Genomic DNA, 26873 nt, shown 5'->3' with positions numbered 1-26873 from the left:
GTGACTAGCAGTCAGGATCATATAGGTGTGTTCCTCCAAAGATCGCTCTGTAGGACAGCATCTTGCTTACACATAAGCTTTAGAACACATTAAGACAGTATCCCAGAGTATTGCGTCTCCAACGGAGTGGGTTAGTAAAGCTACTCTCCTCAGTTCACCACTGGCTTGTTTTTCCAGGTCCTACTTCACGGGATCTCCGATCATATAGGTTGGGTTACTGCCATGGCAACTCATGTGGGTCTCATACCCATCTCCCTCGATGCACTATCTATCACAACACGTGATAGCCCTTTAGTAAAGGGATCTGCCAGATTCTTAGCCGTTTGGATGTAAGCCAACGCTATCACTCCAGAGTTTCTCAAACGTCTGACAGACTTCAATCTCATTCTTATATGTTTGTTGGACTTCATATTATCCTTTAATCTCTTCACTTTGACAATAACTGTTTGATTATCGCAGTTCATAAGGATAGCCGGAACCGGCTTCTCAACAACCACAGGTAAGTCCATCCAAAGATCTCGAAGAAATTCTGCTTCGACACCAGATGTATCTAATGCTGTTAATTTTGCTTCCATTATCGATCTCATTAAGATCGTTTGCTTGCAAGACTTCCAGGAAATAGCACCACCCCCAAGAGTAAACATATACCCAGTAGTGGCCTTCATCTCATCAGCGTCAGAGATCCAATTCGCATCACTATACCCTTCAAGTATCGATGGGTATCCCGTATAGTGAAGTCCGTGGTTGACAGTACCTTTCAAGTAGCGCATAATTCTTTCAACAGCACGCCAATGAACATCGCCCGGGTTTGCAACAAACCGGCTAAGTTTGCTCACAGCAAACGCGATGTCAGGCCTCGTTGCACTAGCTAAGTACATAAGTGAACCGATAATTTGAGAGAATCTCAGTTGATCTATAGTTGTGCCTTTGAACTTTCGAATCAGCACACTAGGATCATATGGTGTTTGAGAAATTTTGCAGTCTGAATATCCAAAGCGACTCAAAATCTTCTCAACATAGTGGGATTGCAGAAGTGTAATCCCACCCTCATCATCTCTCAAAAGCTTGATGTTCAAGATAACATCAGCCACCCCAAGGTCCTTCATCTACAGAAAAGACTTAACCTCCTCAATTACTTTGAGGTTGGTTCCAAATATCAGTATGTCATCAACATACAAGCACAATATAACTCCTTCGCCCCCACCATGGCGATAGTATACATTTGTTAGCTTCATTAACAACGAAGCCAAACAGATGTCAGAGTTGTATTAAACTTCTCATGCCATTGCTTAGGTGCTTGTCTCAGACCATATAAACATTTCAACAACTTACACACCTTTCCTTCCTGACCTTCTATCACAAAGCCATCTGGCTGTTGCATATAGATTTCCTCATTTAGCTCTCCATTCAGGAAAGCCGTCTTAACATCCATTTGATGAACGAGAAGACCATGTGAGGCCGCCAATGAGAGTAGTACTCGAATGGTGGTCAGTCTAGCCACAGGTGAATAAGTATCGAAGAAATCTTCTTCTTCTTTCTGGGCATAGCCCTTGGCCACAAGCCTAGCCTTGTACTTTTCAATCGTACCATCGGGCCTAAGCTTCCTTTTGAACACCCACTTGCACCCCAATGGTTTGCAACCATAGGGACAATCAGTAATTTCCCATGTCCCATTAGCCATGATGGAATCCATCTCGCTACGGACCGCAGCTTTCCAGTAATCAGCATCTCGAGAAGCATATGCTTCTAAAATAGAAGTGGGATTATCATCCACGAGGTATACGAAGAAGTCATCACCAAAGGTCTTTGCAGTCCTTTGTCTCTTGCCCCTACCAAGGGTTTCCTCGTCATCCTCCTCAGGATTATCATCATGTGTTTGTTCATAATATTCCATAGTAATGGCAGGCTCGGGAGTTATCTCAGATTCCTGTCTAGAAGTGCTTTGCATATCTCCCATGGGAAATATATCCTCAAAGAATGTAGCATCCCTCGACTTCATTATTGTACCGACCTTCACGTCAGGTACCTCAGATTTCACTACTAAAAATCTACAGCCTACGCTATTCTTAGCATATCCCAAATTAACACAGTCCACAGTCTTTGGTCCAAGCTTACGCTTCTTGGGAATCGGCACATTGACTTTCACCAAGCAGCCCCAAGTACGTAAGTACAAGAGCGTCGTCCTTCTCTTCGACCACTCCTCTCCTCATAGGGAGTGACCTCATTATCTTTTGTGGGTACCTTATTCAGGACATGACACACGGTCAATATAGCCTTCCCCCACCATGCCTTGGATAAACCCGATGTATCTAACATGGCGTTAACCAAATCAGTTAGAGTACGATTTTTCCGTTCGACAACCCCGTTTGACTGGGGTGAATAGGGAGGCGTCCTTTCATGAATAATGTCGTGTTCCGCACAAAAAGAATCAAAATCAAGTCACTGAAACCATTCTCCGTTTCTGACCGGCAAAAATAAGCGCGTAGGTATGAGCTAATGGCGAGGCGGGCGGCGGAGGAGGAGTGCGCGAGGGCATCTTCTCTTCTCACTCTTCAATAGCATGTAGAAGAGAGCACCTTAAAAAGGGGTTCAACTTCTTCTCCACTAACGGGGTGGGACTAAACTTCCCACACACCTTGTCATGCCACCACCTACATGGGCCCTTGGAGATTTCTGAAATTCTCTTATGGGCCTAAGGCTCACTACTAATTTCAACAGTATCTAGTCCTCTCCACCACTGAATAGCTTCTCCTTTTACTTAGAACACTGCAATTTCCGTTCTTTGGTCCAGAGGTGTTCTTGAGGACTCAAAGAACTGCTCTATGTTCTGTATACAAGAGTCTGCATCGGTGCCATCGAATTCAGAGATATTGAGCTTAGCAGGTTTAACACTGAGAATGCTTCTTCTAGCTTCAATGGTATGGACTCTTGTTCTATGATGTTCATCGTGTAGCTCTTCCACTGCTGGCAAAGTTATCACATTTACAAGCAGCTGGCCTTGTGGTGTGGCTTTCTCTGCTCTGTTGGTGCTATGGTTGGAATGCCTATATGGGCCTTTGGGGGTGCCATCCAAATTTAGTTCTCTCCCTAAAGCTTTATCCATCAGAACTCCACAACCTGTAGCTTGACCTCCCTGTCGATCATTTAGAGTTGCCGCTGGCAGTTGCTTGGGCCGCCCAGGAGGAATGGAACTGTCGTGGCCAGACTGTGGCGTATAATCTGCATCTTCTTCCTCAATTCCATCATCCCCTGTCATCTTTTTCAGGCTAGCCTGAATTCGCTTGAAGTTGCAGTCGATGCTGGCAAAATTCTTGTTGACTGACTCAGTGAACTCGTAAAATTCTTTCTTGTCATCTTCTTTGTTCTGTCGTAGCGTCTTGATGTCGAGTTGGAGTGACTCGAGCTCGAGTGTTCATGTGTCTTGGCCATGGGGAAGGAGGGAGGGATGCAGCTTGCTTACCCCTCGAATTGCTGCCGCCGATCTGAGTGTTGCCGTTGCTGATGAAGAGAAGCACTCGAGGGAGGGTTGGGTGTGATTTAACACTGAGGCCTTGTTTGGTACTAGTGTATTTCAGGAAATTTGTCGGGATTATCCCGGTCAAACCCCTCAATCCCCACACATCCCATAACATCATTTGGTTCTAGTGTATTTGACATGTTTCATCCCCACATTTATCCTCAAATCCCCAAATTATAGTGCATTTTTCTCAATACCCAATACACTACCCCTACCTAGTGTATTGGGGATAAATGGGGAGTTGAAGGGATTGGGTGAAGGTTGGAGTTTCACCCAATCCCTTGGGGAATTATCCCCACCAATCTCCTCAAAAACACTAGTACCAAACAAGGCCTGAAGGAGTTTCCTTCAGCAACCACTAAACAATCCACTCCGGCTTCCGAGCAGTCTACCGCCGCCAAACGCCACCACGCTGCTCATCGCTGCCAGAACAAGCCCCAGATCCAATCTGGGCTCCGAACTCGCCTCCGAGGACGTACTGGCTCTAGATACCAATTGACAGGACCTAGCAATTCTATCAGTGTTCAAGGTATGAACTCAAGCACACAGCCGAATTTCACTCAACTATGGTGGTCCGATTTCAGTAGTAATTGAAGAAATAGGAACTAGGGTTTGTGCCAGTAGGAACACGACGGCGAGAAGGGCAAAGCCCAATTACATCTAGATAAGTCTCTCCTATCCCAGGGCTCTCTCTATATAATTACAGAAAGTAAAAGAGAAGATAGCGACATGAGGCTGGTTGTAATGGGTAGTATCATATACTAGTATCATGCATATGATACTAGTCTATGATACCGCATCCGTAATGCATAGTATCATATGTTAGTATGAGGTAATAGCACCGCAGATCCTAGAACTTGCGTGGTATGTGATGGTTTAGTCCTAGAACTTGCAAAAGTGGACTGAGTAGTCCTAGAACTTGCGCAGCGAGTGCAAGTTTAGTCCTTGGCCAATCAAACGACGCCACATGGAGACAGCTTGGCGGTGGCAGCCAACATTTGTGTTTTTGCACTTTCCCCCCTGCCGTTCACCGAAATCAACCCGCAGTACTATCAGATTAATTGAGCCGAGGTGTACTGCGGGTTTTTCGATGAACGGCAGGGGGAAGTGCAAAAACGCCAATGTTGACTGCCACCGCCATGCTGGCTCCATGTGGCGTCGTTTGATTGGCACAGGACTAAACTTGCACCTGTTGCGCAAGTTCTAGGACTACGCAGTCCACTTTTGCAAGTTCTAGGACTAAACCATCACATACCACACAAGTTATAGGACATGCGGTGCTATTACCTCTGTTAGTATCATAGGTTCTTTTATTGCATCTTTTATTGTCATGCAAGACACATAGTAGCACAACATTTAATATGATATGGTATCATGATACGATACTCAACCCTATCTTTCTTCATTTAATTCTATGCCACTTCATCAAAATTGCCTAGTTGGCATGCGCAGCCTAAACCGGAGCTGCAGGCTCGCGATAAAAGAACAGTAACTATCCGTTACATGGACGGCAGCCGTTGGATGGAAGATCCACGGCTGGGGTGGCTTCCACTTGACGAATCGGTATGCGCAGGCGAGAGCCGGAGGATTGAAGATCGACGGCTCCTGTAAGTTCTAGTAATTGCTGCAGAGAAGTTCCTGACATCCTCCTACTCCAAGCGGCCAGATTCGCACCATGCTCCCAGTCTCCTCTGCACCTCCTCATCCTTTGGATGCCTTTTGCATTTCTTCAGTCGACGTTGGATGATACTCCGGATTTTTACAACCGGGGCCGTTTGGAAAGACACACCGGGGCCGTTTGGGTGTTGTAATCTGGGAGCCATGTCTATTCATACTGTAAGATTTGAGAGAGAGATATTTTGATATGCACATTTTATTCAATCCAATCCATGGGTATATATATAGAGGGATAGATCATCAGTGTCTAACAGAAGAAACGCTAGAGCTAGTCAGAAGCTGGAGTCGCCAGGCAATGCGGCACGTCGGTTAGCGATAGCTATCCTCTCCTATGCGTGCAGGCGTGGAAGGCGTGCGTTAGGCGTGGCATCGCATGCGGGAGCCGGCGTAGGAGCCAAGCTATCGCTGCATGCATGCTGACTTGCGGAGCAAGTTAGGGCCAGGAGCTGGAGCCGTTGGGCAAAGTGTTTCAACACATACAACCGGATTGAAACGCGGCGGTGGATTACAGGCGGAAATTTGTTCGGTTGTATTTTACTGGTGTACAGTAATATCCAGATGTAATCATTTACAGTTGTAAAATTTCACAGACATTCCAAGCAGGGCCTAACGCCTCCACCTAGTTTTTCATGCGGTGTCTGTAACAACGTTCGAATACTGTAAATATACAAATCATGAGGCTCCAAAAATTACTACTATCTAGCAAAAAAAAAAAAAATTGAAACCTGTGAGAAATATCTCCAATGAAAAGGTTGAACGCATCAGGCAATGCGAGTAACAAAGCTCATTGCTCAATTGAGACACATTACACACGGATCAAATTCATGATACAACAGGGACTGTAAAACTGGTCTTCGCATCCGCCCTCGTGTGTGAATTTGGTAAGAGAACCCAATAACAGTTGATCATACGAGAATTGGGTTTGACCAAGGATCATTGCTTACATCAACATCTATACACTTAAAAATCAGCAACTGCTGAGAATCATCTTGAATATGTAACTGGAATTGGTCACAATGGAAGAAGGTGGTTGCAAAGAACAACGCTGCCGGCCGCAGTCCCAGAATTACAAAAATATAAATTATACAGAATACAGTCACTTTCATGAGCAAACAAGCCGCCAGTTTGCAACAAAAAGAGCAGACAAAGATACATGATAATGGCCCCATTCGAGGATGACAAGAGGGCAGGCCTTATTATCTGAACAAAACAGAGCCAGAAAAAGAAACTTATCCATTGATATTTCTTCTGCGATGCACTCCAGCATCATGTGTTGGTTGAGGAGCCATGCCGGTGTGATTCATGACGATGGATTATTATCGTCTGTGTCGGCGGACTTAGTGTCATCACTTGCCCCGTCCAATTTGCCGGGGTTTGTGCCTCTGTTCCGGGTAGCAGAGGAGGTTTGGTCTTCCAGTTTGTCCGAGGTCTCTGACTGAGATTGACTAGTGATACCCTTCTTGCTTGGGCTTTCTTCAGGCTGCCCTGTTTCGGAGGCTGGCGCCTTGGTTTCGCCACCTTGAGTTTTGCCTTCCCGCTGTAGTTGTTGCTTGGGTTCTTCAGGAGTTCTTGAGCTGCTCTCAGATTCATTGTCTGCCTGGATGATACTTGGAGCATCTTTAGTTGGTTCATAGCTATTGTTTGTGTCATTGCTCTGCCGCTGAACCCTCCCGACATTTTCTCCCTTCTCTTGTTCCAAAGCAGCCCTTTGAGATGCTCCATTGGTGTCTTCGGGATAGTCAGTTGAAGTGTCTTGTGCCTCAGTTTCTTCAATTCGCTTTCTGTTGTCCTGTCTTGGTTGTAAAACATCTTGGTCAGCCTGTTGTTGGTTTCTGAATCCCTCAGCTGCCTGAATGTTTTCCTTCATAGGTGACGGTTGGTTGAGAGGTGATGGTTGTATATCTCCAGATGTTGTTAAGATGTTCGGGCTTGTAGTTTCACTGGCTTCTATGCTGTCATCTTTAGATGGTCTAGTGCTGGATTGGCGCTGCTGCTTCGGTTTTTCTTCAGGTGATGTCCTTTCAAGGCTCTTTTGAGGTGATGATGATACTGAACCATCAGAGGGTGGTCCTTTAACTGCACTATTTTCAGACTGGCCAACTGCTTGGCTGGCTGAGAGGTTGACATTTGATATTGTGTTCGCCTGGTCACCTTTGATCATAGTGGGCTTCCCATCACTTGACAAATCAACCGAAGCTTCATGTGGAGGCTGAACTGGATATGTACCTATAATTTAAGGACGAGGGGTTTTCATAACCGTTCGTTGTGCAAGTAGAGACTTCTGTCATAACATTATGCACGAATTATGAAGACACAATAGAGATGGTTTATTTCTGAACTGGCGTAAGTTCAATGATCATGGATAAGTCGTTTGGAGTCTGAACTGAATTCCTACATTTTCATTTGGTGTTGTTCAGCCTAATTTCTCAAGAGTTTTTTATCAGCAACTTTATGAGCTACTAAAACAAAAGTCTCTATAATGAATGAATATATGGTAACTGTTCTACCTGTCATAGGAAGAAGTGGTTTTGCTGACTTGGTGAGAGAAGCATCAGGGCTAAATTCTTGTATTTTCGCTGAAGGAGGCGTAGCAACTGAACTTGCGGTCTCTCTCAAGCCTGTTGGCGATACATCGGTTTGATCAGTGTTAGCAATAACTCTTTTTGATACAACAGGAGGCAACTTAGGAGACTGAGTTGAATCTTCATCTACAAAGTGCATCAATGAGTAGTGTTAACAGTGGAACAATGGTTAATTCATGGTGTGCAAAAATTGCCTGATCTAAAATGGTCCAGCAAAAAGGTGCATACATTGCCCATACAAAAAAGATTGATTAGTTAGTTGAGTAAATTTTGTTTAGCAGTGGGTGCTGCACATGTTGTGGTACCTTGCGGAGCATCTGGAGCTGGTGTTGGGCTAATCAGAGGTGTCACAAGTTCTTGATCAGTGAAGGGTGGTCTTGGTAACGAACTTGTGGCTGGCCCATCACCACTTGTACGAGGAGCATCACCACTGGTTGGTGCTGAATCAGGCCTAATCACTTCAGGCTGGTCAGATGCTGTGTCTCGGGCCTCAGTTTCTTTAGTTTGTGTTTTGTTATCCTGTGTTGATTGAAAGACAGCTTGGTCAGACTGTTGTTGGTTTCTAGATCCTTCAACTGCCTGCATTCTTTCCTTGAGTGGTGAAGGTTCTATATCTCTAGGTATTATTGAGGTGCTAGGATTTCTAGTTCCACTGGCTTCAATGTTGTTATCTTTAGATGATCTACTGCTGGATTGGTCTGTTTGCTGCTGCTGGTTCCATTTTTCTTCAGGTGACGGTTTTTCAAGGTTCTCCTGAGGAAATGATGGTACTAACTCTGCAGGGAGTGGTCCTTTAACTGCACTATTTTCAGATTGACCAACTTCTTCGCTGGCTGAGGGACTGACATCTGATATTGTGCTGGCCTGATCACCGTTGATCATAGTGGGCTTTCCACCTCTCGATAAATCAAAGGAAGCTTCACGTGGAGGCCAAACTGGATCTGTACACATAATTTGAGAACAATGTCTCACAACCGTTAGTTGTGTAAGTACACACTTTTGTCCTAACATTAAAAATGAAGGAACAAATGCATTTTATATTGTTTATGCCTGAATTTTTACAGGTTTAATGAGCAGGGATCACTCGTTAATACTCTAGCAAGCTTCTACATTGTCCTTAGTGTTGTTCAGCATGATCTCGTAAGAGTTTTTAGATGCAACATCATCAGCTAAAATAAAATTCTGTATACTGAATAAGTCTAGGGCATTATTGTTTTACCTTTCATAGGAAGTGGTTTCTCTGACTTGGTGAGATAAGCATCGGGGCTAGATTCCTGTATTTCCTCTGAAGGAAGTTTAGCATTTGAACTCGGGGGCTCTCGCAGGCCTGCTTGTGATACATTGGTTTGATCAGCGTTAGCAACATCTTTCCTTGATACAACAGAGGGAGAAAACAGTGAAGAGCGATTTGAATCTTGATCTGCAGTACATCAATGATCAGTGTTAACAGTGTAAAGATGATTAATTTCTATAGCACAAAAAATGCTTGACATAAAATTGTCGAGTAAAAGTTGCATGAAAAGAATAGATTAATTAGTGCAGTAAATTTAATAATTTGTGTTCAGAAATGGTTGCTTCATGCAGTGCTGTACCTTGCGGAGCATCTGGAGCTGGTGCTGGACTAACCATAGGTTCTTGATCAGTGGAGGGTGGTCTTGATGACTTGGTCTTTTCCATGAAATTAGCAGGTACATTCTGAGTTCCTGCAGGAGGTTGTGCCTGTGAATCACGTGTGGCTGGTTCATCGCCACTAGTACGATGAACATCGCCACCAATTGGTGCTGAATCAGGCCTAATGTCTGAGTTTTGTGCTTGGCTAGATTGAGGTGACATCTTTTTATCAACACCACCACCCAGATCAGGAATTCTTTGTTTGTCTGGAGTAGGAGTTATTCCTCGTTGATCACTTATAGGCCGTGCCTCGTTAGTTTGATCGGATGCAGCAACAATACCATTTTCTTTTGTTGGCTGAACAAAGAAAGGCCTTTGTGCAGAACGAGCTATATCTTGAGCTGAAATGCATGGAACAGCCTTATTACTGTCAGACCAGTTATTTAATCATTTTTTAAAGAAATCGTGTTAAACACAATCAAGTATAGCTTGCCAGAATTGCTATTCTTTTTCCACACACATCAGAGTAAAGAACTTAATTACCTGACAAAGGGGAGTTAAGCTCTTTATCCATGGCCTCAGCAGAGGAACTCGATTGCGTAGAACGAGCTGAATCCTGATCTGAAACGCAAGTGGCAGTGTTAGTAGTAGCAATAAAATTATACATGGGTAACTTTGGTATTTTCAATAAGTTTTTCTGCATCTATAGGCCTGCATAATCACACTTGATGGTAGAAAATCACCTTTTACATCTGAACTTTGTGCTTGACTAGAAGGTGGAGTGGTTTTGTTTTCAAGATCAACACTAGAAGGTAGCAAACCACGTTTTGCATCTGGATGTTGTGCTTGACTAGAAGAGGGAGCTGTTTTTTTGTCGACAAAGGCGCCACGCACATCAGGAGGTGGTCCTTCACGTGGCTCAGAAGCATGTTGGTCTTGTTCTTCCCTCGAAACTGCTTCCTTGTTGTGATCCTCATCAAGCACTGTTTCTGAAATGTCCGGTTCATGCCTAATGTCTTGCTGCGCGATGACTGGTCGAGATACTTTGCTTTCTTCAGCTTCAGCAACTGTAGACTCCAGGGGAAGTAGTTCTGCAAAACAGAAGGAAGAACTGAGTACTGCTGAGAAACGGTACAATTATGGCGAGACTGTTAGTTTTGAGGAAAGTTCTTGTTCAATAGTACGTGTGCTGGAAGGTACACTATTTTTCCAAACAAAAGAAAGGATAATTGCCTGATGGAGCCATGCTTTGATCAACAGAGGTTACTACTTCACTAGTTGCTTGTGACGCCTTGGCTTGATTGGGTGCAGCAACAGTAGACTGTTCTTTCTGTCGCTCACTCGAGGAAGACTTCTGTCCAGGGTTAGCTGAATCTTCATCTGAAATTCCAAAAGGGAAAAAATTGTCAGAGCTGTCGTTTTTTTATAAAGCTTTCTTGTGCTAAATCAGTTACACATTTGCTAGAGGGTGCACTGTTTTTCCACAGTAAAGAAAACCATTACCTGGGCGAGCTACTTCCCCTGGTGCACTACCAAGATGAGTGTCAGGAGTTAATGCTGAACCTGTAGCTTCTTGACCTATAGAGGATGGTTTCAGTGACTTGGCTTTCCCTAAGGTGTCAGAAGTTACATCTTGGGTGGATTCGGTGTCATGTGGACGCACGAGAGGCAGTGTTGCTTGGGTTTCTGCATGTTCTTTTGCTACTTGATTGGGTAAAGATCTTGTGGAAGGCTCATCAGCACTGTTTTGTGTGGGATCAGGTTTTGAGTCTGAACTTTGTGCTTGGCTAGATGGAGGTCTCGTAGCCTTTTCACCTATGGCACTACGTGGATCAGGGACTGGGCCTTCAGATAGCTCAAAATCAGGTCCGGTGCGGTAAACTTGTCCTTCGCCTGGAATTGATTCAACAATATGGTGGTCAACAGGAGCAACTTCCTGAAATTTCCCTGAAGTATGGTGGGTACCTGAGGATGGATATTCTGATGCAGGCGCTTGTTGACCAATAGTTGGTTGTGAGTCCTTTGTCTGGTCAGGTGTGGCTGAGGAAAGTGGTTTCACAGAGCTTGGATAACTAAGCTCTCTATCCATAGGCTCAGCAGAGGATCTTGATTGCGTGGGACGAACTGAATCCTGATCTGGAAAGCAAGTGGCAGCGTTAGTAGTAGCAAGAAAGTTATGCAGGGGTAACTTTGGTATTTTCAGTAAGCTTCTCTGCATATAATCATCTATAGGCCTGCATAGTCACACTGAGATAACTAACCTGAGTGGCTGAATTTCTGTTCTGGAATATCAGCACGTTTTTCTTCACTGGGCTCATAATCCAAGGTTGGAGCGCCTCTCATACCTTGTGTCTCTTTACCGACAATTATTGGCAATGTCGGTTCAGCTGCAGCAACGATAGTCTCTTCTTTATTGGTCTCAGCTGGGGAAGGTTGTTTTGCAGACTGAATTGAATCTTGATCTAAAATGCAAGAAGCGATGTCAGTAAGTAGCAAGATATTTAGTTTTGAGAAAGGTAGCTTTAGGATGCTAGAAGGTGTACTGTTTAACAACTTAAAAGAGAATCTGGTTACCTGGTGGGGCAGATTTCTTTATAGCAGGAAATACTTCGCTATCCCTGGTTGGACGAACATAACCATCAGCTTTAGCAATTTGGGTATTTGAGGCTGGAGAGTCCTTTGTGCCTGGTTCAGGGGATTGTGGCATTGATGAATCATCAGTGGGAAAATTATCAAGGGTGACTTGCTGGATTTTCCTAGTATCATGATGGGCATCTGGGGATGGAACTTGTTTTGTGATCGGCGTAGATGGTCTCACTTCTTGACGAAAAATTGTCTGTGGTTTCTCAGGTTTTTTATCTGAAATTCATGAAGCAAACAATTAGCTTTGACAATCTTTCATGTTTCTAATCCTCCCTTGGTCTGTTAGAAGGTTTGCATTTTAGCCAATACTTAAGAGTAACTAGTCACCTGATGGAGTAAATTTCTGTTCAGAGAGTTGGGCCCGTGAAGTTGGCGCTGGTCCAGCTGTAGGTGCCATGCCTTCAGTTGAAGTTGGTCGTGCAGCATGAGCTAATTTTTTATCTGAAATTCATGAAGCAAACAATTAACTTTGATGATCTTTTCATGTTCCTAATCCTCCTTCGGTGACCTAGAAGGTTCACATTTTAGTCAATACTTAAGACAAACTAGTCACCTGATGGAGCAAATTTCTCTTCAGCAAGCTGGGCCTTCGAAGTTGGCGCTGGTACCTTGCCTTCAGTTGAAATTGGTTTGGAAACATTGGTTTTGTCCAAGGTGTCAGTAGGTACATCTCGGGTTGATACAGAGTCATGTGGAGCATCAAAAGGTGATTGTGCTTGAGTTGATTCAGGTGGTTGTGCCTCTTGAGCATGCAGAGTTGGTGCTTGCATTTGTACTAGTTCTCCATCTCTCTCAGCTGTGTCGGCTGCTGAGAATGATGATGGAGCGCTTAGAACATTGGGTGTTCGTGCAGGCGGTGCCATTCTTTGCTCTTTTTCTACCGCCTCACTGGCACCCCGAGCACCGGGTATCGGTCGTTGATTCATTGGTGCTGGCTTTTGATCAATGGTAGACCCACCCAGCACATCATCACCTTGTAATGGCACAGATGTGCGCTGCCATTGATCAATGGTGGACAGTTCTCCATCAGGAGCTGCTTCCCGTGACAGTTCTGTGGCACGTTGGACTTGGGAAGTTGGTTCTTGGCCCAATAGAGGTAGTGCTCCTTTTCGGTCATCAACAAAGTCCCCTTTAAATGGCTCTTCAGTAGGATGACCGTCAAGAACTCTTGCTCTGGATGGAGCTGGAGGGGTAGAGCCATCAGCTTTGCCAACAGTTGGGAGGGTTTGCGGTTGCTCATGGCTGTCTTGGGCAACCAGACGGTCCTCCTGATAAACAGAAGGTGTTCTCTCTGCCTTGATAGGGTGTCGAGAACCTTGTGTGTCTTTACCGACGGTTGTTGGCAATGTCGGTCCAGCTGCAGCAACGATAGTCTCTTCTTTGCTAGTCTCAGATGAGGAAGATTGTTGCGCAGAAAGAATTGAATCTTGATCTAAAACGCAAGAAGAGATGTCAGTAAGTAGCAGGATATTTAGTTTTGAGAAAGGAAGCTTTAGTATGCTAGAAGATGTACTGTTTTTTTAACTTGAAAGAGAATCTAGTTACCTGGTATTGGTGAATCATCAGGGGGGGAATTAGCAAGGGTGACATGCTGGATTTTCCTGGTATCATGGTGGGCATCTGAGGATGGAACTTGTTTTGTGATTGCTGCAGATGGCCTTGCTTCTTGACGAAAAATTGTTTGTGGTTTCTCAGGAGCAGAAAAACTAGTATCTTCTTCACTTGATTCAGGCGCAGCACGAGCTAGTTTTTTATCTGAAATTCATGAAGCGTACAACAATTAGCTTTGACAACATTTTCATGATCCTAATCCCCCTTGGTAAATTATAAGGTTCACATTTTAATCAATACTTAAGAGTAACTAGTCACCTGATGGAGCAAATTTCTGTTTAGCAAGTTGGGCCTTCGAAGTTGGCGCTGCAGCTGTAGGTGTCATACCTTCAGTTGAAGTTGGTTTGGCAGATTTGATTTTGTCCAAGGTGTCACGAGGTACATCTGGGGTTGATACAGAGTCATGTGGAGCATCAAAATGGGTTTGTGCTTGAGTTGATTCAGGTGGTTGTGCCCCTTGATCACGTGAAAATCTTCCGACACGTGCGTCATCACGGGTAGGTTGAGCATTTACGGGGGATGCTGTTGAACCGGGCCAAGTGTCTGAACCTTGTGCTCCACTAGCAGGCAATGCTGTCTTGTTGTCAACAGTAGCATCATGAGGTGATGGACTGTCATCCCGAACATCTTCACTGGTCATGGCCAAATCATGCTTAGCTTTCAAGGCATTCCATCTTTGTGCATCAGATTTGTTAGTAAACTCTTGATCACTAGTGTCCCGAGCATCAGGAATTGCTCTTCTAGCAGGCACTGAAGTAGGACGAGCATGCTGACTAGGTGCTTGCATTTGTACCGGCTCTCCATCTCTTTCAGCCATGTCATCTCCTGAGAATGATGACGGAGCATGCTGAATATTGGGTGTTTGTGCTCCTGTTCGTGCAGGTGGTACCATTCTTTGCTCTTTTTTGACCATCTCATTGGCGCCCCGAGCACTGGGTATTGATTGTGCACTCATTGGTGTTGGCTTTTGATCAATGGTAGACCCACCCAGCACATCATCACCCTGTAATGGCACAGATGTGCGCCGCCATTGATCAATGGTGGACAGTTCTCCATCAGGACCTGCTTCCTGTGACAGTTCTGTGGCACGTTGGACTTGGGAACTTGGTTCTTGGCCCAATGGAGGTGGTGCTCCTTTTCGGTCATCAACAATGTCCCCTTTAAATGGCTCTTCAGTAGGACGACTTTCACGAACTCTTGCTCGGGGTGGCGCTGGAGTACTTGATTTCTCTTCAGGATCTTGTTGACGCTTTGGTGTAGAGCCATCTGCTTTGCCAACAGTTGGGAGGGTTTGCGGTTGCTCATGGCTGTCTTCGGCAACCAGACGGTCCTCCTGATAAACAGAAGGTCTTCTCTCCGCCTTGGTAGGGCGTCGAGAACCTTGTGTTTCTTTACCGATGGTTGTTGGCAATGTCGGTCCACCTGCAGCAACGGTAGTCTCTTCTTTGCTAGTCTCAGATGAGGAAGATTGTTGTGCAGACTGAATAGAATCTTGATCTAAAATGCAAGAAGAGATGTCAATAAGTAGCAGGATATTTAGTTTTGAGAAAGGCAGCTTTAGGATGCTAGAAGGTGTACGGTTTTTCAACTTGAAATAGAATCCAGTTACCTGGTATTGGTGAATCATCAGGGGGAAAATTAGCAAGGGTGGCATGCTGGATTTTCCTGGTATCATGGTGGGCATCTGAGGATGGAACTTGTTTTTTGATTGCTGCAGATGGTCTCGCTTCTTGACGAAAAATTGTTTGTGATTTCTCAGGAGCAGAAAAACTAGTATCTTCTTTACTTGATTCAGGCACAGCACGAGCTAATTTTTTATCTGAAATTCATGAAGCGGACAATTAGCTTTGACATATTTTCATGTTCCTAATCCTCCCTTCGTCAATTAGAAGGTTCATATTTTAATCAATAGTTAGTAACTAGTCACCTGATGGAGCTAATTTCTGTTTAGCAAGTTGGGCCTTCGAAGTTGGCGCTGCAGCTGTAGGTGTCATACCTTCAGTTGAAGTTGGTTTGGCAGATTTGGTTTTGTCCAAGGTGTCACGAGGTACATCTGGGGTTGATACAGAGTCATGTGGAGCATCAAAATGGGTTTGTGCTTGAGTTGATTCAGGTGGTTGTGCCCCTTGATCACGTAAAAATCTTCCGACACGTGCGTCATCACTGGTAGGTTGAGCATTTACGGGGGTTGCTGTTGAACCGGGCCAAGTGTCTGAACCTTGTGCTTCACTAGCAGGCAATGCTGTCTTGTTGTCAACAGTAGCATCATGAGGTGATGGACTGTCATCCCGAACATCTTCACTGGTCATGGCCAAATCATGCTTAGCTTTCAAGGCATTCCATCTTTGGGCATCAGATTTGTTAGTAAACTCTTGATCACTAGTGTCCCGAGCATCAGGAATTTCTCTTCTAGCAGGCACTGAAGTAGGACGAGTATGCTGGGTAGGTGCTTGCATTTGTACCGGCTCTCCATCTCTTTCAGCCATGTCAGCTCCTGAGAATGATGACGGAGCACGCTGAACATCAGGCGTTTGTGCTCCTGTTCGTGCAGGTGGTACCATTCTTTGCTCTTTTTTGACCATCTCATTGGCACCCCGAGCACTGGGTATTGATTGTTCACTCATTGGCGTTGGCTTTTGATCAATGATAGACCCACCCAGCACATCACCACCTTGTAATGGCACAGATGTGCGCCGCCATTGATCAATGGTGGACAGTTCTCCATCAGGACCTGCTTCCTGTGACAGTTCTGTGGCACGTTGGACTTGGGAACTTGGTTCTTGGCCCAACAGAGGTGGTGCTCCTTTTCGGTCATCAACAATGTCTCCTTTAAGAGAATCTTCAACCTCTTGTCTTGATCTCAAAGGCTGCTCCCTAGATGACATGGAATCAGCAGGCTTTGAATCTTGAAATGTGACATTAGCATCATGGGAAGTTGTCCGCCTAGGTGCTGGAGCAGTGCCCCCAGGTTGTTTGATGGTGTCTTCATCACTTGGAGACCTCCTTTTAGATGGTGGTGTCACACTGGGACCACCCTCTGTTGGAGTGGTTGCAGCTTGCCAAGTCCTTGTTTCTTTGTAGGTGCCTTGAACATCTTGACCCACAATTTGCCTTGGCTTAAAATCATTATCCCTAGATTGTTTGGGGGTGTCTTCAACATTGGAGTGTCTCTTTTTGACTAGTGAAGCTGCACGAGGATCTTCAGTTGCTTCTTTCTTCCATGATGGGGCATCAGCTCTCTGAGAATCCAAAGGTTGCCCTTGTGATGATGGAGAATCATAATTTTTTGTTTCTTCAAAGGTAACTTTTGATTTCTTGGCGGCGTCTTTGGCATCAGGGTATCTCTTTTGCAATGGTGTGGAATCAGCAACCTTTGACTCTCTAAAGACATCCCTAGCATCTGGTGCATGCTTTGGGAAAGAAGCATCTTTTCTGCGATCAGCAGGGACAATTCTTGCTTCCACAGCATCCTTGCGTGCATAAGGGGGGCTTACAGCACCTTCATGATCAGATGATGTTCTGTCCTCAGCAATTCCTTGAACATCAACAACTTGTTGCCAAAGCCTGGAAGAAACATCTGTCCTCTGATCAGTGTGGGGTGTTTGAGCTGTCCTTTCTGGTCCTTGCACCAGTTGTCCATCCATGCCTACTGGTTCTTGTGCAAGAGGACGAGGGTTCGCTTGTTCTGCATCTTGTGATGAGATATGTTGCACATCTTTGCTAGGATTTGCTTGTTGGGTAGGAGGCATTAAATCATCAGTTTCTCCCTTTAGGTTACTCAAACCAGTTGTAGCAGCATGCCACTGCTCAGACTGCAGTTTCTGATGAGCATGCTTAGCTTGCTTGGCTTCCTGGTTGGTATCATCATCGTCATATAATGGAATAGCTTGAATATCATCTCGCACACGCCTCGGGAGAGGAGCATCTTTTCTGCGGTCAGCAGGGAACTTTCTTGCTTCCACAACATCCTTTTGTGCATAAGGGCCTTCAGATGTTGCTCGCTTGGGCGGAGGAACAGCATCATGTGGAGCATTGACAGGTTGTGATCTAGATGATGTCCCCTCAGGTGTATCATATGGATCTTGAGCTCTTGTTTGCCTTGGTGCAAATGCAGTTTCTCTGGCTTCCTGGTTGCTACCATCATCATCATCATCATATAATGGAATAGCTTCAGTTTCATCTTGTACATGCTTCGGGAGAGGAGCATCTTTTCTGCGGTCAGCAGGGAACTTTCTTGCTTCCACAACATCCTTTTGCGCATAAGGGCCTTCAGATGTTGCTTGCTTGGGCGGAGAAACAGCATCATGTGGAGCATTGACAGATTGCCATCTAGATGACTTTCCTTCAGATGTATCATATGAATCTTGAGCTCTTGTTCGCCTTGGTGCAGATGCAGTTTCTCTGGCTTCCTGCTTGGTACCATCATCATCATCATATAATGGAATAGCTTGAGTGTCATCTCGTACACGCTTCGGGACAGGAGCATCTTTTCTGCGGTCAGCAGGGAACTTTCTTGCTTCCATAACATCCTTTTGTGCATAAAGGTCTTCAGATGTTGCCCGCTTGGGCGGAGGAACAGCATCATGTGGAGCATTGACAGGTTGTGATCTAGATGATGTTCCTTCAAATGTATCATATGGATCTTGAGCTCTTGTTCGTCTTGGTGCAGATGCAGTTTCTCTGGCTTCCTGGTTGGTATCATCATCGTCATGTAATGGAATAGCTTTAGTGTCATCTCGTACACGCTTCGGGGGAGGATCATCTTTCCTGCGGTCAGCAGGGAACCTCCTTGCTTCCACAACATCCTTTCGTGCATAAGGGCCTTCAGATGTTGCTCGCTTGGACGGAGGAACAGCATCATGTGGAGCATTGACATGTTGTGATCTAGATGATGTTCCTTCAGAGGTATCATATGGATCTTGAGCTCTTGTTCGCCTTGGTGCAGATGCAGTTTCTCTGGCTTCCTGGTTGGTATCATCATCGTCATATAATGGAATAGCTTTAGTGTCATCTTGTACACGCTTCGGGGGAGGATCATCTTTCCTGCGGTCAGCAGGGAACCTCCTTGCTTCCACAACATCCTTTCGTCCATAAGGGCCTTCAGATGTTGCTCGCTTGGGCGGAGGAACAGCATCATGTGGAGCATTGACATGTTGTGATCTAGATGATGTTCCTTCAGAGGTATCGTATGGATCTTGAGCTCTTGTTCGCCTTGGTGCAGACGCAGTTTCTTTGGCTTCCTGGTTGGTATCATCATCATATAATGGAATAGCCTGAGTGTCATCTCGTGCACGTTTGGGGAGAGAAGCATCTTCTGTGCGGTCAGCAGGGAACCTTCTTGCTTCCTCAGCTTGCTTCCGTGCATAAGGGGGCCTTTCCGGTCCTTGAGCCAGTTGCCCATCCATGCTCGCTGGTTCTTGTGCAAGAGGACGAGTGCTGGCTTGTTCTGAATCTTGTGATGAGACATCTTTGCTAGCTTTTGCTTGTTGAGTAGGAGGCATTAAATCATCAGCTTCTCCCTTTCGGTTACTGAAACCAGCTGTAGCAGCATGCCACTGCTCAGACTGCAGTTTCTGATGAGCTTCACTTGGACGGGGCTTCCCAGGAGATGTGTATGTAACTCTCTGGTCAGTAGCTCTGCTAGAAATACTTCCAACAGGTCTTTGTGGAGTAAGCTCAGTGTATCGGACTGATTTCTTATCCTGAGTATCAGCATTGGGGGCTGTGTTGTCGGTCCATAAACCTGATGCACTGAGTAGGTCAGGATCTTCTTTAGCTGATCTTGGACTGGTTTCAGCATGATCAATGGCATTGCTGGGTCTATCAGTTTCAGATATCTCGTCCAGCATTTCTGAAGGTTTAGGTGAGGTGGATCCAGTATAAGGTTCTGCTTCATCAGTATGTCTGCTTGCCTCATAGTAATCAAACACATGAAGATTATTAGGTGCTTTTCTGGACGAACTTGGCTTGGATTTAGTAGGGAGGTCTACTTCAGTGGCTTCAGAAGTTAGTGAGGCATCTCCAATTCTGGGCTTATCACCGCCAGTTCTTGAGGGCTTGGTAGGAGAGGTAGCTGGGGTAAAAAAGTTGATTCTTCTTTCGACAGGAATAGCAGATTTTTCAGGAATTCTAGGAGTAGCAGATTTTTCAGGAATTCTAGGAGTACTTTGGACGGAGGCTGGTGGAGTTTCTTCATGTGTAGTAGAAATGGTAGTGTGTTTGCTTCGGACATCTGAAGGTTTATGAGTAGTAGGGATACTTAGGCTTGAGGAGACTGGTGTTTCATCAGGGGAAGTTTCTGTAGGATGAGGCTCCTCTGCTTGAGGAGCTGTGGGAGATGTTGCGATGATATTAGCAGGGGGGCGAACAAATATCGTGTGAGGTTTTGTGCTGGGTTGCTCCCAGGAGTCTAGACGGAACTGGGGTCTGCTGGTTGGAGGATGCTGTCTCCGCCACTGACGGCGTTGCTGCTTCTCAAGTTCCTCCTGTTTGTGCTGCTGCTGCTTGTCAAGTTCCTCCTGTTTGTTCTGCTGCTCCACCTCATGCATAACCTTCAGCACCTTCTGCCAAGAACCCCGGCTAGAAATTTCATGCCACCACCTCTGCACATTCTTCCTTGAATCATATAGGTACAGAAACTTTTCAGAATTTGTGATGTGGTAGGAGTTTGGCAGGTGTACAAGGTCGGCAAGAGTGAACTTGTTGCCAGCAAGGAATTCACTGTCACCAAGCCTTTGCTCATAAACTTCCAGAACATCTTCCAGCTTTCTCGTCTGCAAGTCTATATCATCATCTTCTTCATCAACGGGAAAGGCCAAGTGGCAGAACAAGGATCTGCTCGGAGGGTTGAAATTATGCTCTTCGTGGTGGAGCCATTCCTCGATGGAAGCCCTCTCAAGGGAATCCTTCCCAAGGAGAAATGGATATCCGTGATCTTCATAAGTCTCTGCTATATGGTGGCAGATTTCTCTTGATTCTGGAATTAAAGACAAACAATTTTGAATAAGCATAAACCAATAATCATTTTCACAAAGACTTCTTTTCAATAGCACAGAAAAGTATCAGAAGAGTGGAATATAAGAAAATCTAGGATAAAGCATGAACGCCGAGAGCAGTTAAAATTAGATAAAAATTTCTTGCTACTGATAAAATAGACATCAGTTCTCCTTTATGTGCCACCTACTACGAGAAACAAGTATGAGGAGCAGTTCATCTTGGATCATGTTGCATCCCCTCTGTTAATGGAAAGTATGTGCTCTCAGGAACTGCCAGGCTCCTTGGGTCACAACATGATCTTCTTCAGTGTCAAAGTGTACTGGTTTTATATTCAGCCCACTACAGTTCTATACCTATTAGCACACCAAAATTGTCGCCTAGTGTTAATAAGAAATATAGTACTCCCTCCGTCCCAAAATAAGTGTCTTAACCTTAGTACAACTTTGTACTAGAGCTAGTACAAAGTTAAGACAGTTATTTTGGGTCGGAGGGAGTAATACGACAATTATTAAATCAACTGCCGAAAGAAACTATATTGTAAGTAGCAAATTTCAGCTTATGTACTTCGTATCACATCTTTACATAATTATACCTCTGTTGGAACATTTAATTACTCTTCTATTTTCTTATATACTTATGCTGGTACATAATTTAGAATATATTGCTTGAGTGCCTTCAAACGTGTCTAGGACAAGAGATTGTTGTCGTGATAAAAAAACACAACATGAGAAAAAATATTTGTTCTTTTGGTTAAAACCCGCTCACTGTCCTGGGCATGGCAACATGTACTAAAGCCAACGTTCTTCAGGCACAATTCATCATATATATTTTCATGGTTGGCAAGTTTGAAGGGGAAAAAAATCCCATCTTGACTGAAACGCTTACAGTTTCCAGCTTAATCAGTCAAAAAAGGACACCATAGCTTAGTCATAAATGCACAACATAGCTTAATCAAATATCATTGTCTATACAGCTAAAATAATCATATGATCGAAGTTCATCTACACATGAAGAAACATCATTGTCTTTACACATTCATTAAACTTACCCAACACAAAGAAGAAAGACTGAAAATTTCACCAATAAACATTACTGTTCACTGTAAAAAGCCATTTAAGGAAAGCTTACAAGGTTGCAATTTCAAAATGAGCTCCTGACAAGCACTGACATACACAGACTTGAACATTTACATGATTTATGATGGAAGGAAGCTCTTACCCAGCCCCACATAACATTTTCATCTCAAGTTGTTGATGGGTTTTTTCAGTGTGGATTCGTCCAATATATGGGAGGGATTACATAGTGTTCTAATGCTCGATTTTGTTATTTAATGTCAGGAAAGCAACTTATCTATATTGAAGGCCCAAGGGGCATATATATATTACATATGACTTGAGGTGCAAGGAAAGTAAACATAGACTAATAAGGACTCCTAGACTAATACTAATAGACTAATGAGGACTCCTAGACTAATACTAATACTTCCTAACCCCCCCCCCCCCCCTCAAATGCAAAGCGTATGCAATAGCATTGCATTTGAAGAAGTGTAATACTGAAAAACAATGATAATCCAAATCCGCGTCTTGAGAGTGTCGTCGTAGCATGAAGAGTCTTCAAAACTTGTCGAGTCGCCGAAGAAGAGAACGAAGAGATGGCACATCAGAGGTAGACACCTCATCACTTTAAGATACAAGATAAGTATCAAGAGAAGATGGGTTGTCAAAAGAAGATGGCACATCAAGATAATAAAGCATTGTGCAGAAAATCATAGTCCACGACGACCGTCGGCGAAAGAAGCTCGGCGGATAAGGCACGATGGACGTAGATTGACAATGCAAAAGAAGTCCAGAAAATCCTATAGAAAAACAACAAGGGCAAGTAGGCCACAAAAGTTGCATAGAAAGGATCAGGACCGGAAGAAGGCTGACGGACTAAGGTATGGTGGACTCGCATGACATGAGAAAACACAAAATATGAACGGATTTGGTGGACGCAGCGGAAAATATAGAAAACTAGAAAGCACTAGATTAGGGATGATGGCAGCGGAAGAGAAAAATAATAATATCATGGCGGCGAAGGCCAATGCCAACCAGAGTGTGCATGAGACGGTCCTGACTGTGTAGAAGATGGTTGCTCAGTGCGGGAAGCCTGAGTCAGAATACCAGCAGTACCCGTCGAGGAAGAACCTGAAGTAGCGAGCAGACGCTTAAGTAGCAGAATGTCCTGCTCAGTCAAAGCGATGGCTGAAGCTGTCGAGGTAGATGACGAAGTCTCTGTAGATGATGATTGCGCCTGGCGCAAGTGGTTCTGCTTCGTGTAGCAGTGGGACTCAATATGACCATCTTTGTTGCAGTAGCCACAATGTGGACGGGGGCGACCTGAGCCTCCAGAAGGAGTGGGCAAGAGCGGCGGAGCACTCGAGTGAGAAGGGGTCAGTGCAGCTGGGGGCGTAAAAGTAGCCCGAGCAGCGAGCACCGAGGGAACCTCCAGCAAACCAGCACCACGTAAGCGAGTCTCCTCAGCACGAATCTCAGAAAGCGCCTCCATGAGAGAAATACGGCCACGAGCAAACAGCTGAGCACGCCGAGGCTCAAACTCCTTACGGAGTCGAGACAGGAACTCGTAGACGCGATGAAACTCCAAGTTGGTCTGGACAGCCTGGCAACAGGGGCAAGTACGACAACCAGCGGTACGGAGAGAATCGAGCTGACGCCAGATAGCAGAACTTTGTGCATAGAAGTCATCAACAGTAGAGTCACCCTGCTGAAGAGCATGCTCCTGACGAACCACGGAGAGGTATAAGGCATCACCAAAGGGCGCATAGCGCTGACGAAGGCGAGTCCACATCTCAAAGGCAGTAGGAAGGCCCAAAAACTCAGAGGCAAACTGAGGCAGAACGCTAGTAGTGAGAACAGCTGCAGCACGAGCATCATCATCAAGCCACTGGGTGTAAGCAGACAGAGCACCATGATACGTCTGAAGAGCCTCCTCATAAGCCAAAACCTTCTCATCATCGGCCTGAGAAGCATTCGCAGGAAGAGCCGGTGGGGTCGGTGGAGGGGGAGCCACGGGAGGAACCGGGCATGGCGGACAGCAGACCTCGCCAGAAAGAATACCCCAGAGACGGATGCCACGCATGTGAATGCGCATAAAGCCAGTGAACTCGATGTAGTTAGTACCATCGAAGATCACCGAACAACGAGGAACAACAATGTAGCCTGATGATGAAGACATTTTTTTTTATTTTAGGAATCAGCAGTAGCAAGCCGGATCCAATCGAGATTAGGACGGATCAGGGCGGCGGTTGGCGGGCGCTGCAACGGGAGGACGAGAGCAGCACTGGTTCTGGCGAAATCAGCAGCAGGAGCGACGAAAGCAGGACCCTGGGTCGATCTCAGGACGAGAGCAGCAGGAGAGCCGGCGACTTGAAGAAGACCAGCGGATGGAAACCGAATCGGGAACAAGTCCAAGCAGCGGAGGAGTCCGGATCGAAGCAAGAATCAACCGCGGCTGGTGGAGTCCGACCTGCAGCGGGGCCGCAGCGGATCGCGTCGGGAGGAGGCGGCGGCCTCCAGCCAGGAATCGCTGGGCCGCAGCGGGATCGGGGCCACAGCGGGTCGCGTCGGGAGGATGGTGGGTCGCGTCCAGCCTGGAACCGCTGGGCCGCAGCGGGAGCCAGCACCGCAGCGGGATCGTGGCAGGTAGCGTCGGCCTCCAGCAGAAGCGAGATCAGGGACGTTGCCTGAAACCACTGGGATCTGGGGCGGCTGGATCGGATCAGAGAGGAGGGGCCGGCGGCTGTGACGGGAAAAGAGGCCGGCGGCCGTGATGGGAAGAGGAACAAGCACGAGTTGCGCGTGCGAAAAAAAACCTAGGGCTCTAATACCGTGTTAGAAAAGCAACTTATCTATATTGAAGGCCCAAGGGGCATATATATATTACATATGACTTGAGGTGCAAGGAAAGTAAACATAGACTAATAAGGACTCCTAGACTAATACTAATAGACTAATGAGGACTCCTAGACTAATACTAATACTTCCTAACATTTAACACACCAAATATATAACACTGACAATATTCATCCTACAGATTTTATTTATTAATTGCAGGATTATTTTCCCTTACAATCAACACAATACTATGGCAAACCTAGGATTTTATCTCCCATGGAAGAATTTTCCACTGGACAATATTATTCATACAAAATGTAAAAAACAGAATCAGTCATCTAGCTTCTAAGAACAAATTGCATGAAAATAAAATAATACTAACTCCGTGCCATTTTAGTTGACACTCAAACGGATGTATCTAGCACTGAAATACGTCTGGATACATCCGTTTGAGCGTCAATTAATATGAGACGGAGGGAGTAGTGTTTAGCTGATGGAACATCAAAACAAAATAATACTCCCTCCGTCCTACAATATAAGACGTTTTCAAGCAGTTTTAGCTTGCAAAAAATGTCTTATATTGTAGGACGGAGGGAGTAGTGTTTAGCTGATACGTCATCCCCAAGTAACGGGAATGGAGTCTGCTTTTATGGCAAGTTAATCATGATCATAATTATTTCAGAGTGTGGCATAAGTCCGTAAAATTCACTATGCTGTTTTGGAACAAACTATCTGGGAGTCATTAGGGACAAACGGGAAGTACTAACTACATTGATTAACTACCATTCCAAAATGAAGGAGATGCGGTATGGTGGGTCCGTGAGAGAGTGAAAATGGAACCTGCATATGCCGAAAGGCTCAAGAAAAAAATTGACAACAAACACTAGTGTGTTTTTAGCAGATAATACAAGTTTTGCCAGACTATCTGGGTCTCACTTGTTTCTAATACAGATTCCTAGTTAAGGCCCAATAAATGTCCTTGTAACAGGCTAACTAGTAAGATCATTTAACTGAAGAAATCCAGACATGTAGGACTCATAATGTAATTGTAATTGAATTTCACAAATCCGAAACCTTACCTTCTAGGAATTTATTAGGTCCATCATAGAATGGAACTGGAACATGGCTCGATGCCTGTAGAGAGCACATGAAGAAAATGTAATGATGGTATTGAACTGTTTGCCAAAAATGATAAACTGCTTATGCTCTTGAACACTTAATTCCATGCACAGTCGAGAACTAGAGACACCTCGAACCTGAAGTCTGAGTAGGCTCTTGTAAGAGGAGAATGTCTCTCTCTCAAAGGCGATATCCTTCTCATACAGGCATGCAAGCACCCTTGACACGTCCGGTAAGATCATAGACTTCTCATGGTACACCTTCACAATTGGTGCTCCAGTACCAAGCCCTGCCATGGTGGCCGAGCCTAGGTTACCAGTGCTGAACTGAGGTGAAGTATATGTATTAACTCATCCACTGGCCAATATGATAGGTTCCATGACTCTCTGGTCAAGCAAAGAGAAGATGCTTAAAGTGGGAAAGTAAAGAAGGGAATCGATTCAGTAGAACAGACCAAAATGAGTGAATATTGAGGAGGAGCAAGAAGGAAACAGAGGGAAAAGGAAAAGGCAAAAGGCAGGCTTTGGATCTATCCATCTAATAATGTTCTACAACAACAAATTCCCCCTCAAAACCTGTTAACACTTGACATTTAAGGAATTGCTGTGACATCCTAAATCTAGAAAACTAGTTCCTTGGGAGAATTTGCACAGACAAATACAGTCAGGGAGTGCAAACAACACATCATGCCACCATTAGTTTTATTTATTTTTTACATGGTCACCAGAAGTTATTGTTCATAAAAAGAAGCAGACGTTCAATTTTGAGATAATACAACCATAACCAAATGCTTATATTAATCCAAGCTAACTGCGTAAAACAGGTACGCTTCATTCATGGAGTACTAGGTAAAAACAGTGACTCTGCAGACAGAGTAAAAGCTAAGCGTTGTCACCTGCCAGAACACCACTTTATTCATTTCTTGGTCCTTTCATCAAAGGAGGGCAGAAAGGTAAGCTAGTGATGCAAGTTTAGCATCACTAGGGCCACGGGGTACGGAGCATCACAAGGAACGGAAATATTGGCACTATTGAGCAGACAACTCCAACTCATCTTTGTTCAGAGCAGAGTTGGGCATGCATGTGCCTTTCCCATTTCAGAAGACAAAAACACGCCGCGAACTGATAAGAACATCAGGGTAGTATCATGCCGAGATGGCGTTCTCGAGGGACAGAAATTTTGTTGGGGAAAAACCAGCCATGCATTAACATTCAAGCTGCAGAC

The 26873-nt window shown here is 44.9% G+C and overlaps 1 protein-coding gene across 8 annotated transcripts; it reads right to left on the bottom strand.

Annotated features, from left to right (window-relative positions):
- Positions 1-6154: 6154 nt before the first annotated feature.
- LOC123451752 (titin-like) lies at positions 6155-26804 on the bottom strand. Of its 8 annotated transcripts, XM_045128276.1 has the most exons (21): positions 26545-26804; positions 25787-26035; positions 25610-25664; positions 15569-20617; positions 15251-15460; positions 13900-15138; positions 13576-13785; positions 12584-13462; positions 12358-12471; positions 11962-12246; positions 11649-11849; positions 11353-11523; positions 10891-11280; positions 10621-10767; positions 10131-10478; positions 9931-10008; positions 9369-9788; positions 8996-9196; positions 8082-8717; positions 7702-7902; positions 6155-7420 (listed from the first exon to the last, which is right to left on the bottom strand). In XM_045128276.1, exons 2-21 carry the CDS (start codon positions 25943-25945, stop codon positions 6495-6497), a joined length of 11919 nt encoding a protein of 3972 aa, XP_044984211.1. In that variant the 5' UTR covers positions 25946-26035; positions 26545-26804; the 3' UTR covers positions 6155-6494. The 8 variants fall into 8 exon arrangements, with proteins under 8 accessions (XP_044984211.1, XP_044984210.1, XP_044984212.1 ...); XM_045128275.1 differs by having other exon boundaries at positions 10891-11523; XM_045128277.1 differs by having other exon boundaries at positions 7702-7812; positions 10891-11523.
- Between the last annotated feature and the right edge of the window lie 69 nt (positions 26805-26873).

This window comes from Hordeum vulgare, chromosome 5H, assembly GCF_904849725.1.
Source record: "Hordeum vulgare subsp. vulgare chromosome 5H, MorexV3_pseudomolecules_assembly, whole genome shotgun sequence".
NCBI lineage: Eukaryota > Viridiplantae > Streptophyta > Magnoliopsida > Poales > Poaceae > Hordeum > Hordeum vulgare.
The sequence above is the reverse complement of the archived record's forward strand: the minus strand, read 5'-3'. Positions and strand labels throughout refer to the sequence as shown.